The sequence below is a fragment of the Mustela putorius genome, unplaced genomic scaffold (genome assembly GCF_011764305.1).
Source record: "Mustela putorius furo isolate JIRA1106 unplaced genomic scaffold, ASM1176430v1.1 tig00003845_pilon_pilon_pilon, whole genome shotgun sequence".
In the NCBI taxonomy this organism is placed as follows: Eukaryota; Metazoa; Chordata; class Mammalia; order Carnivora; family Mustelidae; genus Mustela; species Mustela putorius.
Genome location: NW_025421998.1, coordinates 10,033,982 through 10,049,479, shown reverse-complemented (window position 1 = coordinate 10,049,479; position 15,498 = coordinate 10,033,982). Strand labels below are relative to the sequence as shown.

Sequence of the window (15,498 nt, the reverse complement as noted above, 5' to 3'; positions counted from 1 at the left end):
CTGACTGTCTTCTAAAGATCCTAACCTCAGTAGGCCAAACTAACTATCAGATATTTGCTTCTTCAGACATCTTCCTTTGTTTCTGCAGTCTCCAAAGCTTCCCAATATGACCCAGATACATAAAGAAAGCACCATCACCTTGCGGATATAGGCCTGCAGTCCCTTGACTCCGTACATCCTAAAAACAAACCACATCTTCAGAGAGCGAAACCTCCGGCCCAGAGGCAACTGCCAGTGCTGAAAGAGAACAGAAAACATTGCATCAGGGAGCAAAGTGCCGAGAGCTTTCCTCAGGCCCAGGAGGCACCTGCTTCTCTCGAGGCAGCTCACTCCCTGGAGGTGCCCTGGCCAGCCGCCACGTGCCACTGTGGATGGGAAAGCTGACGATGGGGTGAGCAGAGTCTGCAGCTAGAGTCTTTGCAAGGCAACAAGACAGATGAGGATGGAAGACTCTGCTACTGGGGAGGCGCCGTGTTCACGGAGCAAATGTTTGTGGGGTGCGCGCTCGATGGAGCTCACCACCTAGCAGGGCCACGAGAGGGTTCCTTGCTGGCCACTCCATCTGCGGGAAGGAGGAAGGTAGGAAGCCAAAACCCACACCTCCTGCCCAGTGTGGTCCCTGTGATGTCCCGGCACCCCTTCCCAGAGCAACAGAAACGGTCACTAGAAAGTGCAGCCCCAATGTGCTGGTTCTCAAAAGAGGTCTCCTTAGTTTGTCCTCAGTTCGCAGCAGGTCAGCACTCCTCCGGCTGTGGGGCTCTCCGATGGTTATAAATGTACTAAGGCCAGCAAGAAGGGACCCAGAAGGGAGGCAGGGTGATGGGGCCGTCTGGGACCACAGAGCAGGGACACTTCATTGTGACTCTCCAAATAGTCACATTCTGGCATTTACAAGGAAGATGCCAAAGGCAGCTCAGGCTTCCTCTCTGTTCCCCGGACCTTCCCTTGTGGGGTGGAGCTTCCAGATGGGCCTGGGGGATGCGGGGCTCCAGGGGGGAGGGGGGCACAGACTGGACCTTCCCGTAGTGCACGCATATCTGTGAAATGGGTTTAACGATGCTCACTTTGTCCAAGACCAGGTACATTGAAGGCAAATGGCATTACCTTTCCATCTTCGGCCTGCGTTCGTGAGCAGACAGGATGTAAAACCCCTTGGCAAGGTGTTCCCAGCTCCCTCCTCTTGGTGCTGACTGTCCTCATGTCCCTCTCCTTTGACTGTCCCTTTGACTGTCCACAGCCCTGCCAAGGGGCTGCTTACCCTTTGCATCCTACACTTCCCGAACTATCCTGGTAGACGGCCCAGAATCCCAGGGTCTCCTCCATAGCCTGGAGGCTGTGACCCCCTCAGACTGGGGCTTCCAATGTCTTTGAACAAAATGATGATGTTCTATGATATTCTCTCTCTTCGTCTGCTGAGCCCAACACTCCCTTGTCAAGGAAGCGCCTGGGTTCCATGGCATTTGTCCAGAATTCATTCTAAAGGAAGAAACCTTAAAAGAGCTCCAGAGCATGTCGAAAAGGAAAGACGTCCCTACATTCCAGCTAAGATAGTAGTAAGCCTGTAGGATGGGGTCAGGGGCCCTGTAGGGCTGTGGCACAGGGAGAGGGTCAGGTGGGAGGTAGGTGACACTTGTGCCTGTGATAAGGGGATGAAAGGAACAACACTCATAGTGTGAGACTGGTGCCCCAGGCCCTTTGCATGGCCAGGGCCCAGACACAGGCTCCCACACTCCGGCTCTGTGTGTTCTTTCCTGGCGGGAATGCCCTGCATTTGTCCCATGTGACCTCTCCTACTTTGTGGAGATGCTATTCTAAGGACTAACTTAAGTGCATCAGTTTTTAGAAGACTCTAGGCTCCAAAATAATCCCCCGTCCTTCTAATCTGATCCTCTGTAAATTTCATCTGTTTATTCATTACGCGTGAAACATCTGCTGAGAATGCCCCTGTGCCTTCCCCTGCCTCCTGCTGGGGGTTGCAGTAGCACAGGATGCACATTTATCCAGGAGGACCTCTTGTGCCTGGCAAACGTCAGTGAGGGTCGGCTGCTGCCCGGACGCAGGTCCTTCAGGATCAGCAGGTGGACCCACTGAAAACTGTCCACACATGACATATAATTCGTGAGATGGCAGCACACGACGCCTGGGACTTCGTTATCACAGGGCATTAGAAATGGCATAAGGAAAAGCTGGACTACCAAGGGCTAGCTGAGGACTTGGGACATTTTCACTCAGGTCAGAAAGAGCCACTAGAAAGGAAGCAACACAATGGAGATCTGTCCCAGAACAGCAGCTCCCAGTGGTGTGCAGAACGGTTGTCCTCGTGTGTGTGGCCATCTGTGCCCTGTCTCCCCGCTAGCCTTGGGGTCTGGGAGGGAGGAAGGGGGCCTTGCTCATCTGTGAGAAGCTCAGTGCAGCACATAGCTCCTGGCTGAGAAAGGAGGCTGGCCGTCAGGATGGTGCCGTCCTCATGGGGAGACTGAATGCAGAGTTTCCTACCTCTTGCTGGAGGGGCAGGCAAGATCATTTCCTCCTAACCCAAGACCTGGAGCCGGTGGGCTGAGCAGAGCTGTCCACCTCCTGGCTTGTTTTGCTAGTTAGGACCCAGGGAGAGGGTGTCCTCTAGCATGACTCTGATCCTGAGCACAACTGGGGACAGCAGAAGTGACAGCCCATGACAACACCCAACACTGGGTTCACATTTTCCATTACCTGAGACCTGGACTCAGCAAGAGATATCTTCCACTTACCCTATAGTCGGTGATAAGCCCTGGAAAAGAGAAACAAACAAGCAAAAAAAGCCATTAGACACTTTGGTTGATTACATGCCCCATCCTTCTCATTTTCAAGATACATTTCTTGTGTCTCATCCGTCATCTCTTGCACCAGACGTGAGACCACGGAGGGCTGGGCTGGGTGTGCTCTGTGGCACTTTCCATGGTGACAGATTCAAGGGGCTTTCCAGAGGGCAGGGTGCCCAGAACAAATTGGAAATGCTGGGGTACGAGTGGATTCCCATTCCTTCACTCTCTCTGCTTCTGTCAGCACAAAACCCAAGCTTTCTTCTCTTGCCCAGTAGTACTTTGGCTCTCAGATCTGTAGAGCCTTCATCACACGCTAGTTCATGCACAGGGAGGTGGGTTTGTAGTCTACAGAATGATTAGATCATAAGACACGAATCAGACCTGTGATGCGTGTTCATGTCTGAATGCCTGGACCTTAGTCCAGAGTTTGGCACAGAGCAGATGCTGGTGAGTCACCATTGGATTCATGCCTTCATCCTGGATTCAAATGGCTTCAGATGTCTGGCTTGTCATCAGTCTCCCCTTGTGCGTAAAGCTCCAGAGCCAAGGACCTAGTCAGGGGCAGGACTCCAGCAAAGAGTCTCGGATGGGCGTTGCTGCTCGGTGGTCTTAGGTCAGCGATCAGCTGGGAATTATGAACCTGAGCGGCAGTCCTGTGTTTTGCACATCCGATCCCCCAGTGCAGGTCCAGACGAGGCATGCTGGGGCTCATCGGTGTCTCCCTTTCCCCAAGGAAGAGCCATGGTGGCTGGCCATCACAGGGCTGCCGCCGCCCCAGAGGGCAGGTGGGACAGCCATCCTCCGAATGCCGTCACCATGCCCTCGCACACGCCTCCTCCCCGCTCCGCGGAGCGGTGTACCTTACATTTCCAAGGGATCTAAAGTTGTCGAACAAACATCGACAGCAGGGGCACCCGGCAGGGGCGCGTAGATGCACAGAATAGCAAACACCTATGTGGCATGTATGAGCACTCGGCAACAGCCTGTTAGAAACGCAGATGACCTCGTGGGTGAAGACGTCCTGGGTGAAGGCAAACCTGTGACCCTCCTGTCTAGTTCACGTCCCTGCGCCATCGCCACAGCCACGAGCCATGCGGGGCCGTTTACACCGAATCAAAACGAAATAAACTCAAACGCAGAGTTCTTCGGTCAGCCTAGCCACGTTTTGAGGGCTGACGAACCACGTGAGGCTAGTGGCCGCCACACAGACAGAGCAGGACAGAGGACATTTCCTTCTTCAGGGACGACTCCACCAGACGCAGCACTAGAGCGCGAAGTGGGTTTCCGATGCAGAAGCTTCTGTGGCTAAACACCAAGGTAAGTGAGAGAAGGAGCCTACGTCTCGGTGGCCCTGTGTCTTTAAGGACCCGCTGAAGACCGGGTCCGGCTAGGAGCTGCCCTGACACGGGTCTGCTGTGAACACGAGGAATGCAAGACCCTGTGCCAACAGTGTCCTACGACCGCAGCTGTCCTCACGAAGCTGACTTCTTAATAAGCATCACGTGCCTAGTCAGTCTTTGCAACGACATAGGAGGGATGGGGTGTGAGCAGCTCCTCCCTGTGTCAATGGCGTGCTGTAAACGCAGCAGAAACAAACCACGCGTCCACGGGACTGGCAAGAGACGCCGCCGCGGGATGTCAGCCCATGTACTTGGGCAGTGGGCTTCTGGGGACTTCTGGGCTCACCCTTCATGCTTCTTGTTTCCAAAGGTACAGCTTTTTTAGTGAAAGAGTTTATCTGGAAAAATCTATGCAACAGGTGCATGGCCACCTGTGTGACAGAATTTTCTATCACATAAAAAAATACAAATCTTGCTTATTTGGGTCCCGGTTCCATGTCCCATGCCCGGCTGCCCCAGCTGACAAGTGTCCAAGGAGATGAATGTATAAAGACCAAGGCAGAAGCAGGGACGCATTGGGACGGCGACCGCTCCCACTGCTGCTGCCGACCACCATCCCCAGGGTCCAGTGGAGTTCCAGCCGCAGGACGACTGGGTCTGAGGCTCCAGGGACACAGTGGGACAACAGACATGAAGCCAGTGAGCGAGAAGGCCGCGTGACGAGACTCATGGGCCATGAAGGGACGGGAGGGCTCGGCTCCAGTGGAGAGATCTGGGAAGACCTCACCAAGAGGGAGGCTTTTGTGTAGGGCCCCCTGATGAGCAGGGGGCGTCCTAATGACCTCCAAGCGGGGCAGCAGGCTGCGGCAGCCTAGCGAGCCGAGTGCCACAACCTGAGAGGGTTGAGGAGTCTTCTTTATTACATAGGAAGGATCTTTTTAAAATGCCCTGTAGAATATTCTAAACACGGTTCATTTCAGGGAATGGGAGGCCGAGCGGCACTAGGGCTGAATCTGTGTGGATAAAAATGCCCTTACATCCGCTGGCCATAAAACCGTAAAGCTGATCTTGGTGATCTACTTGTGAAACCCAAAATGGGCCACCATCATTGTTGACTTAGAGAGCTTTGTGGGTTTTGGGGTTTTTTTGTTTTTGTTTTTGTTTTAGGGGAAAACACAAGTAACTAATATTTTTCATCTCTAACAGCCACAGCAAATACTCCAGTAAGAAACAGGCTTCCTAAAAAAAAAAAAAGAAGAAGAAGAAGAAACAGGCTTCCTATAGAAGCAACATAAAATATGTGTCCGTACGCCTTGAGCCGTCCTCGGATGTCCTTCGTTCAACCTCATTCCAAGAGTCACTTCATTGTTTAAGGGCAACATTTTGCATTTTAACTGTCGCGATTGCAAAGATTTTTATTATCTGAACATGAGATACTTTTTTTTTTTTTTGTAATATGGGAGCCTGGCAATCACTTCAGAATTTCAGTGTTTCATGCCAGTTCCATTTCTACAATCTAGACTTGTATTTTTTAGGGCAGTTTTAGGTCCTAAGCAAATCTGAGCAGAGTGTGGGGTCTGCAATCATCAACGGGGATACATGTCTGCACTCCACCTGAGAACAATTCCTAAACAGTTCTAAGTATGTTCTTAAAACTGTAAAAATATAGAGCAAATTAAGAAAATTCACATGTAATTACAACTGTAAGTACTATTCACATTTGGAAAATTTTCATTGCATGCTTTTCAAAAGGAAAAAAAAATTTTTTTCTATTGCTGTCTGGGATCATTCTCCTAAATATTTGATTCTTATTTCTTTGGTAAGAATCTCAGGGGCACCTGGGTGGCTTCGTGGGTTATGTGTCTGCCTTGGGCTCAGGTCATGATCCCAGGGTCCTGGGATCAAGTCCCAGCTCTGGCTCCCTGCTCAGTGGGGAACCTGCTTCTCCCTCTGCCTCTGCCCCTCCTCCATGCTCGTGCTTTCTCTCTTTCTCAAATAAATAAATAAAACCTTTTAAAATGGAAAAAAACATCTCAGAGGAATCTATATTTCCACTCCCTCACCACCCCTCGTGGCTCGATCTGTACTAACTGACGATGTGACGTTTGGCTGTGACCTAGGACAGCAGCCAGACAAAAGGAGCTATTCTGTGTTTTCTAGGAATTGCTCTGTCTGTGCTGGGGAATGTTCTGCTCCTCACCATGACGCAAGCACCTGGCCATGTCCCTTCTCGGCCCCAGTCTTCGGGAAGCCCAGAGCCAGGATGCAGGCCTGGAGATGGCTTGGGTCCCACCAGGGATGATGGGCACAAAGGGCAGGTCTACAGACCCAACAGGTGAGAGACACATGGACGCGCTGATCCTGCCCAGGCATCATCAGGGTTTCACTTCATGCCCCGAGCCCCCAGCGCACCCCGTGTCCCCCTGGTGGTGTTGGTGTGAGTGGACACACCCTTAGAGAGACAGTAGGGCAGTCATGCTCTCAAAGGTCCTACACAGGAGGGGTCCACACCCGTAGAGACAGCAATGCGGTGCCCACCCCCAGCCCCATGGGCTCCTCCCCGGCTCCTGCATTGAGGCGGCCAGAGGTCCCTTCAGTAACCCCCAACCCCAGGAAGCAGCGGCTCCCAGAGGTTGGTCCCCAAAGACGCGAATCTTCCTCTCTGGCTTCCAGGAGAAACGCGGCTCTGTTGAAAACAAACCCAGAAAGTCGCAGAAAACCAGGCTCCTGGCCTACCTGAGTCCTGATGGCTGTGCTTCAGGTAGAGGGGGTCCAGCTTAAAGGCCCCTATCAGGTCTGTCCTCTTCTTCACCCTGGTTCAAGAGGACAAAGGACGGTGCTTAATGAGGAAGACCCTTGAATGGGCCCCCATGGACCTTCCCTCCTGGTCCCTGTTCCAGTGGGCTCAGCGCAGACACACCTGCTTCGAGACCCTTCCTGAGGCCCAGCCCGTCAGCATGTCCCTCACCTGTGTGCCCACCATCCCCAACTCCATTACAATAAAACATTAATCTCCAGGACTCCAAGCACCTGAGGGGGCCAGCTAATAAAAAAAACAAATACTTGTTTTTCATCGTGGGTTCCTGACACCCAGCCGCTAAAACCCTTGGAAGCTCTGAGGGGTAAGAAAGGCTCCCGTAGGCCAATGAGAGGCTCCGTGACTAGGGCCGCCTGGGGAGCTGCAGGATGGGGCTGGGGGCCCGAAAAACCAAGTCGATTTGAGGGTGAGACGCTGAGCCCTACGCCCAACCTCTGGGGAACCATGGGGACAGGCAAGGACTGAGACTGAGTTCGTGATCAATAGCCAGCAATTCAATCTATCATAAGTATGCAGTGAGGAACGGCGTTGCTGAAATCATCAATGTGCAGGGACTGAGCCCTTCCCTGGGGGAGGACAGGAAAGCTCCATGTCCTCCACACACACTTGTTTTCTTTATAATAAATCAGTAAATGAGGTGCCTGGGTGGCTCAGTCGGTTAAGTGTCTGACTCTTGGTTTCGGCTCAGGTCATGATCTCAAGGTCGTGAGAGCTGGCTGGTCATCAGGCTTCCTGCTCAGCGACGGTCTGCTTGCCCCCTCACTCTGTTCCTCCCGTTCATGTTCTCTCTTTCTCTCAAATAAATAAATAAATAAATACATAAATAAAATTTTCTTAAAAAAATAAATCGGTAGACCTAAGAGAGGTGCCTTCCTGAGTCCTATGAGCTATTCTAGCAGATTATCAAGTCTGAAGGAGCAGGGGATTCCTGGGAGGCCCCAGCTTTACAAGAAGTTGGATAGAAGTACGGGCCCCTCGGACCCACGACTTGTGAAATGGAGCCCATCTACCTGTGGGGTCTGCGATAATTCCAGATACTGAGCGTTGGAATGGAATCCCAGTATGGGACACCCAACTGGTGTCTGCAGAGCTGGTGAACGGATGTCAGGAGAGGAAAGCTAGGAGGGGCGCACGCATCCCTGCTCTCGGTCCAGACCTAGCACTGGCCTCACAAGTGTGTGGGGGATGCACAGAAGCTAAAGGTGAGAAGGTCGTCCTACATGAGACGCCCTCAGACTCCGGACACAGTGACGGTCCCAGAGAGCTTGGGTTGGATCTCGTATCTGGGCTGGCACGGGAGGTCTGAGCTTTACGATAATGGCCTCTCTGCCTGGTCTGGCCGGCGCGGACACCATCTCGCAGCAGTGTGATGGCAAACAGGCTGTCCAAAGGGCAAACTGGAGAAGACATATCAGTCTGATGGTCACGTATGCTTGAAAGCAAATACGACATGATGAGAGTCTACAAGATAAAACCGGGCGACGAAAGACTGAGGCAAGATGTGGCTCACCAGCGAGGAGGGAGGGAAGAGGCCAGATTTACGCAGGAGAGTCATTCAAGTGCTGTTTCTACAAAAGGTCAAAGACAGACTCTGTCAGTAAGCAACAGTGAGCCGTCCGGGGCATGAGTGACTTTGACCCTGGACAAGAAATTGGATCGCACCTGACCTGAGGCACGTGTACGCAGGAATTCGAGGCAACTTCCCCCCCCAGCAGCCTATGAGGATGTCCCCTAAGAGCTTTCTCGGGTCTCCCTGAACTGGCGAAAGCTCTGCACTCAGCCTTAGAGAGGAACAGAATGACGCACAGGGTAGAACTCCGACCTCCACACAAGAAGATCGTATCGCCCTTTCCACCCAGGCCCACCACGACCTTGGAGCGCTGCCTTCGTAATGCAAACGTGTTCGGGGTTCAAGCCCCACAAGAGGGCGGACATCATGATATGTCCACCTCACAGTTCAGTGGGTGGCTCTATCCCCTCCCGGTGCTTGGAGGAGGCCACGTGGCACACATGGTTCTACCCCTGCAGAGTTCTACCACACATAATCTTCCATACAAAGTCCCACGTAATCTGTGGTATCATTTTGCTTTTCTTTCTTCCTTCCTTCCTTTCTCTTTCTTTCTGTCTTTTCTTTTCTTTTCTTCTCTTTTTTTGAGATTTATTTCTTTATTTTAGAGACACAGACAGAGTGCCCATGTGGGTGGGGGGAGGGGCAGAGGGAGACACTAGATCCTCAAGCAGACTCCATGCTGGGCGCAGACCGCCCCCCCCCCACAGGACTCCATCTGATGTCCCTGAGGTGGTGACCTGAGCCGAAATCAAGCCTCCGCGGCCTCACCCAGGGAGCCACTCAGGCATCCCCTGCACGTTTCTAAACATGAACAGAAGCTGTTTCGAGATGAACAGCGTCATTGTCTGTGTATTTTCCACGGACCTGCTTTTTGTCTCCCAACTGTCCTCCTGCCCTTCTGACCCAGGCTTCCGTGTAGATCTAGTTCACTTGGCCACCTCACTGGACGGCCCCACCCGCAGACCACAGGCTGTCCACTCTCCTCTTGCTTGTCCCTCGTCGTGAGCCAGACCGCACTGCCCGCCCCCAACCCCCCAACCCCCCCGGTGCCCTGGAGGACAGCGCCTGGGACTCATGTCCAGTCACAGAACGGGGATGGGGAGGCCGTGTCCGAGGCAGCGCGGCCTCGAGCTCCTCTGGTTCCGCGTCCGGGACACCAGCCAGTGCAGGGGACATCATCGGACCGGACCGACAATGTCCCCGGCGGGATTTTAATGCGTATTTCTGACTTCTAAGGATGCGGAGTCACCTTGCATTTGTGACGCTCCCCTGCTGTTTCCTTCCGGTGAAAAACCATTTTTTGTTCCTTTTCCTACCAGGTCACCTGCGTTAGATCAGAGAAGCTGCAGAAGGAGCAGGGAAGACAATCCCAGTCCCCGCGGGCTGGTTCTGAGCGGTCCCCTCTGGTCTGTGCTCCGCCGTGTCCGGCTTGAGCTATGCTGGCTGCTCCTGGACACAATGCTGGAGGTTGGATGGGGCACGACCCCGCCACGCTGTTCTCAGACTTTTTCCCTTGGCTCTTCTGGGCCCCCGTAAATCTTAGGCTCAGCTTCACTGAGTGCCAAAAACACACCCAGCCAGATGTTTACTCGGGTGTTACTGGGCTCTGACGCTCAGCCTCCCTCTCCAGAGCACAGCACACCCCTCATTCAGCGAGGACGTCGGATGGGCTTCCAAATCCTGTGTATTTCCTCCCCAAGAATCTTCACAACTTATGGTCTTTTGGTACCTTCCTTTGTCCTAACCTTATGTCTTATCCTGCTATTATAAAGGGTATTTCTTTATTTACAATTTACAGTACTGCAAAATTGTGCAAATATTATAAATTTTACAAAATTACAATACTGTAAAGACACAGTATTTACCATACTACATACAATTTTAAAAAACTACCCGTGCTGACATGCCTGGGTGGCTGTCAGTTACGTGTCCCTCTTGGTTTTGGCTTAGGTCATGATCTGGCATTGGGTTTCACCCCAGCATGGAGTCCGCCAGGGGATTCTCTCTCTCTTTCCTTCTGCCCCTCCCTCCCCATTATACATGCTGTTTATTGTATATGTAAAGCCTTCATGATGTATGTCTAGAAATTTTGTTGTGTTTTTCTAATACTTTGATTAATTTTTTTTTTCTGCAGGCAGTCATCATCTGAGAATAATGGGAGTTTTGTGGCTTCTGTTGTAATCCTTATACTTTTACTTCCTTATGTCTCTTTCTACGCAGGCTGGGAGAGCAGGTATTGAACTGAACATGAATTAGAGGAGCTTTATTCTTCCCTGATCTTAAAGGGCATCCTTCAATATGTCACCATTAAGAATGGGCTTACTATAGTTTTTTTTGGTAGATAGCTTTCATCAGAATAAAAAGTTCGCTTCCGTTCCTATTTTACTAAAATTTTTGTTTGCTGAAATTGAATTGAATCAAGAACTGCACTTGAAGCTTTTTCTGCACCTACTATGATGACTCTCTTCCCCTTGGCTTTTTACACAGCATATGACATTTTAAAACCTTCTAATATTTTTAAACCACCCCACATCCCTGGAATAAATACATTTGGGTCATGATATACAGTCTTGTTTCCTTTAAACATCATGGAATTTTATATGCTAATATTTGATGTCAAGATTCTCATATTTAAATCTGTGAGCAAATAAACTTTGTGCTTTTTTCTCGCTTTTCTTTTCTTTCTCCATAGCTTTTTTCCCCAGCTTCTCATCCAGTTTTGGAATCCAATGAACCTGAACTTCATGGCATGAGAGCGAGCGTGCGTGATCCTTGCTGCCCTCTGTGAAGTCCGCTCATGATTAAACTGACATGCTTAACAGCTTGGTAGCGTTTGCTGCTGGGAGAATTTGGAAGCTCTTGTTGAGTGAGAAAATTAACTTTTGATGGATAATAATTTTGTTAATAACTATATCAAATATAGCCATGTTAAGAAGAGCTGTATATAATCATCTTTAATAGCTGTAAGATTTCGGGCACCTGGGTGGCTCAGTTGGTTAAGTGCTGCCTTTGGCTCAGGTCATGATCCCAGGGTCCTGGGATCAAACCCCGATATTGTGCTCCCAGCTCTCTCTACCCCTCCCCACTGCTTGTGTTCCCTCTCTCACTGTGTCTTTTTCTGTCAAATAAATGGATAAAATCCTTAAAAAAAAAAAAAGCTGTATGATTTTTTGGTTTATTTATCCACTCTCTTTCTTCTGGGGTCAGTTTTGTTCACATGTGTTTGTGGTTGTTGCATGTGGACAATGTCGGGCATGATGTTGACAGGGTCGTAGAAGGAAGGCTGTTGAAACAGATGTGTGCAGGCATACACACACATGTGCTCACGGGCAAACAGGGAAGTGGCCTGTGGAGGCCGCAGAGCCCTCTCACTCGGAATGGGCCTCATGGTGAGGACGGTGTCTCCCTGACTTCAGACACATTCCTGAGAGACAGTTCTAAGAGGAGAGGACTCCTGCCTTGTACGAAAATCTGCATTGTCTTTCTCTAACCCTACAACACTGTGTGAGTGTGTGAGTCTCACAGAATGAGGGCTCCTGTTATGTCCTGGTGCCAGCAAAGGAGAAAAGCCTTCAGGATGGGAAAGGGCCCTGGGGCCGAAGTACAAAGAAACCAAAAAGATCCACAGAAAACTGTGCATTAATGCTTATAAAACAAGTTCAAGGGATGCCTGGGTGGCTCAGTTGTTTAGGCGGCTGCTTTCGGCTTGGGTCATGATCTCAGGGTCCTATGATTGAGTCCTGCATCAGGCTCCTTGCTCAGTGGGGAGCCTGCTTCTCCCTCTATTTCTGCCTTCGACTCTACCTGCCTATGTTCTCTCTCTCTCTCTCTGACAAATAAATAAATAAAATCTTAAAAACAAAGCAAAAAAACAAGTTCTAGCATCCAACCTTGCCTTAACAGAGTAATGGACCATCTTCCCAAGAAACTAAACTTCGGAAGAAATCCAGTGTAACAGAAGAGTGCAAAATCTATAAAACTACTTGTGATAAAACTCAAATTTTATTTGTAAAAAGACACCAAGCCTCTTTCTAAAGGGAGAGGAATACATGCCCTTGGCATATGTGCACTCTGAGGCTTTCTTTGGAGAAAATCTGATGTTAAGCAGATACTAAGGTCTGGGCAGAATGGCTCATATTTACAAGATTCAAATGAATAATAAAAAACTTATGAACAGAATAATGAAATCATTATGAAATGTATTTACTATGCTTATAATGATTGCAAGTTTTTGAGACTCCAATTATCTTGTCCATTTCAATATTTAGAGAAAATAACCAATATGTTTACTTTAAATTATAGACTAACCATTGGTAAAATTGCATTACACAAAAGAGAGACTCTTCTGATTTTAAAGAATACAAACAGCCAGAGAGAGCACTAAAACACATGGACACACACAAATTTATATCATACTTGTTGTACTAGCAAAAGTTTAGATATATCTATAAAAAATTTGGAATTTAGGATTGTTTGTTCTCAGCTCTTAGGGATCTAATGGGATGCCTATCCTTTCTGAAACCTGGTTCTTAGAAATGTCTTATTACCTGTTTCCTATTGTGTTGACACTGCATTTTACCGCAATAAGCTCTTAGAATAGCAAAACCTTCATACTGGAGTCCATAGATATTTGGGACAGTACAAAGGAGCCTCAGGGTAGACTCTCAACTTTCATTCTCTATGCACTGCCTGGCACCATATTGCAAGATATTGCCTTCTCTTATGTTACCCACAAATATACAGGGCCCCCTCCCCTGGTAGCTGGGGCAAGCGTGCTCAGCGGACCCACAGCTCAGGCAGGCAAACGGGAGGGAGGCAGCAGTCCCTCTCTTCCCCTGTGGCCTGCTGCTGTCGGTGCCTGGGCTCAAATCCAGGACTATTTTCAGTAGAGAGAAAGTGGAACCAGTTCACAGCTGGAACAAAAATGGAAACACAACGGGACCTGATTTTGCCTCATTCCCACCCAAAACCAGCTCTCATTCTCTAATTCCTTCTCCTTCCATCCAGAACAATTCTAATGAGCTTCATGCTCTTTCCTGCGTGTTTATAAAATGCATATAGATCTTCACATGTGTATTCTTTTTTGGTTTTTTGGGTAAGATTTTATTTATTTATTTGATAGAGAGCACAAGCAGTGGGGAGTGGCAGGCAGAGGGAGACGCTGAGGAGGGAGCCCGATGCGGAGCTTGATCCCAGGACCCTGGAATTATGACTTGGGCTGAAGATAGACGCTTAAGCCACTGAGCCACCCAGATGCCCTAGTGCATGGATCCTTAATTTGCATCCTGTGAGATTCATAATTCTCTATCTGATTCTTTTTGCTCAGGACTATGGTTTTGTTTTGTTTTGTTCTGGTTTTTTTTGTTTTTTTTTAGAGAGAGAGACAGAGAACACGATTCGGGGGGAGGGGCAGAGAGAGGAGGAGAAGGAGAATCTTAAGCAGGCTCCGTGTCCAGCACAGAGCCCAATGCAGGGCTTGATCCCCCAACCGTGAGGTCAGGACAGTCAAAATCACCAGTCAGACGCTCAACCGACTGAGCCATCCAGATGTCCCTACTCAGCATTAGTTTTTAAAACTTGACCACATTGCCATTAAACATTTGTGGCTCTCGCCTGGAGAACTGTGAGCCCATAAGCAGAACCGGTTGTCTCATCTGTAAAATAGGGATGACAATTCCCATACCAGCTCAGCTGCCGTACAGCTATAATCCTTAAAGTGTGTGTGCTCCAAGAGCCTGGCGTTCATCTGTGCACAAGGCCAGGCTGGTGGCAGGACTGAGTGTGGAGGCCAGCCGGGCTGAGTCTGGCAGGAAGGCATGTGTCCCACCCAGGACTGTTCAGTCCCGCACCTTTGACCTACACAAACGATGCTGTAAGGGCTCACATTAATTAGTGAGTCATGAAAAAGTTGTAATTTTAAATGTGGAGAGCTGATTTAAAACAAATTTAAATCCACATGGACCACGTAAATGGTCTTTGGTGGCTTGCACCTGAGTTCACTGTTGTGCACACAGCTGTCACAGGGCCTTTGCATGGATGGTCCCCTCGCGCCACCCCCCAACAATCCCAGCCTGGGTACTTTGACTGCTTGGTCAGTCACCTCACATGGCCTTTTGTCAAAGGCGATGTCACCAAAAAGACTTTCTGTGACCTTTCTCTCTGCAATAACCTGGTGATGAATGAATGGGACCATGGAGGCATCTCCCTCATATATTTCCCCCTACCTTCCAGCTCCTAGGCCCCCCAAACTTCTTACCTGAACCTCTGCCCTCTCTCTTCCCAAACCCTTCCCCCAGTGGACCTCAATCTACAATGGCCTGTACTTGATTTTGTGTAGTTTCTTGTTTTACTTTGGCTCCACGTCATTTACTGGAAACTCTGTCCCAAGGCTGAGACCCCTAGGACACAGAGACAACACTGCTCTGGTCCCAGCTCCAGGGTGCTCAACACCAAATGCTTTCCAATGAAGTCACGACCTTTCCTCCTCCTCGTTGCTCTTGATTTGGATGGGGCTGACCCCCAACTCGGACACTGTTCTGCCAGCATCTCCACTGTGCAGCCCCCGTGGTGGGGACGGCTGTGGGAAGAGCCATCTGCAAGCAAGGCGATTCTAATTATCATCCCTGCCGAAAGGAGAAAGCAACTTCTCTGTAGGAAACAAAACCACAACAAAACACAGCAACAATAACAGAAACCAAAAAAACAAAAAACACACAATAAACAACAGCAACAACAACAACAACAGCACACACACACACACACACACACACACACACACAAGGGGTGCTTGGGTATAGTGAGATCAGAATAAAACCCAAGTTTGATAAGAATCAGATAAGCCGACCAGGACGTACCTGGCATAATTAAGGTTCCTATGTAGGGTTTGAAATCCCTGAATGTCAGCCTTACGGTTTTATCTCATAATTTCTCGCGAGCACCACTATGCACTGAGCTGTGTCCCCCTCCCCA

The 15,498-nt window shown here is 49.7% G+C and overlaps 1 protein-coding gene across 2 annotated transcripts in view; it reads right to left on the bottom strand.

Moving 5' to 3' along the window:
- Positions 1–15,498, bottom strand: part of DDC (dopa decarboxylase) — a 78,035-nt gene that overhangs the window by 8,227 nt on the left and 54,310 nt on the right. For both annotated transcript variants that reach the window (XM_004739387.3, XM_004739388.3), the window contains 3 exons: positions 6,878–6,954; positions 2,748–2,767; positions 139–237 (listed from right to left, as the gene is read on the bottom strand). In XM_004739387.3, coding sequence (XP_004739444.1) covers positions 139–237; positions 2,748–2,767; positions 6,878–6,954 — 196 coding nt within the window. The remainder of the gene's footprint in view (positions 1–138; positions 238–2,747; positions 2,768–6,877; positions 6,955–15,498) is intronic.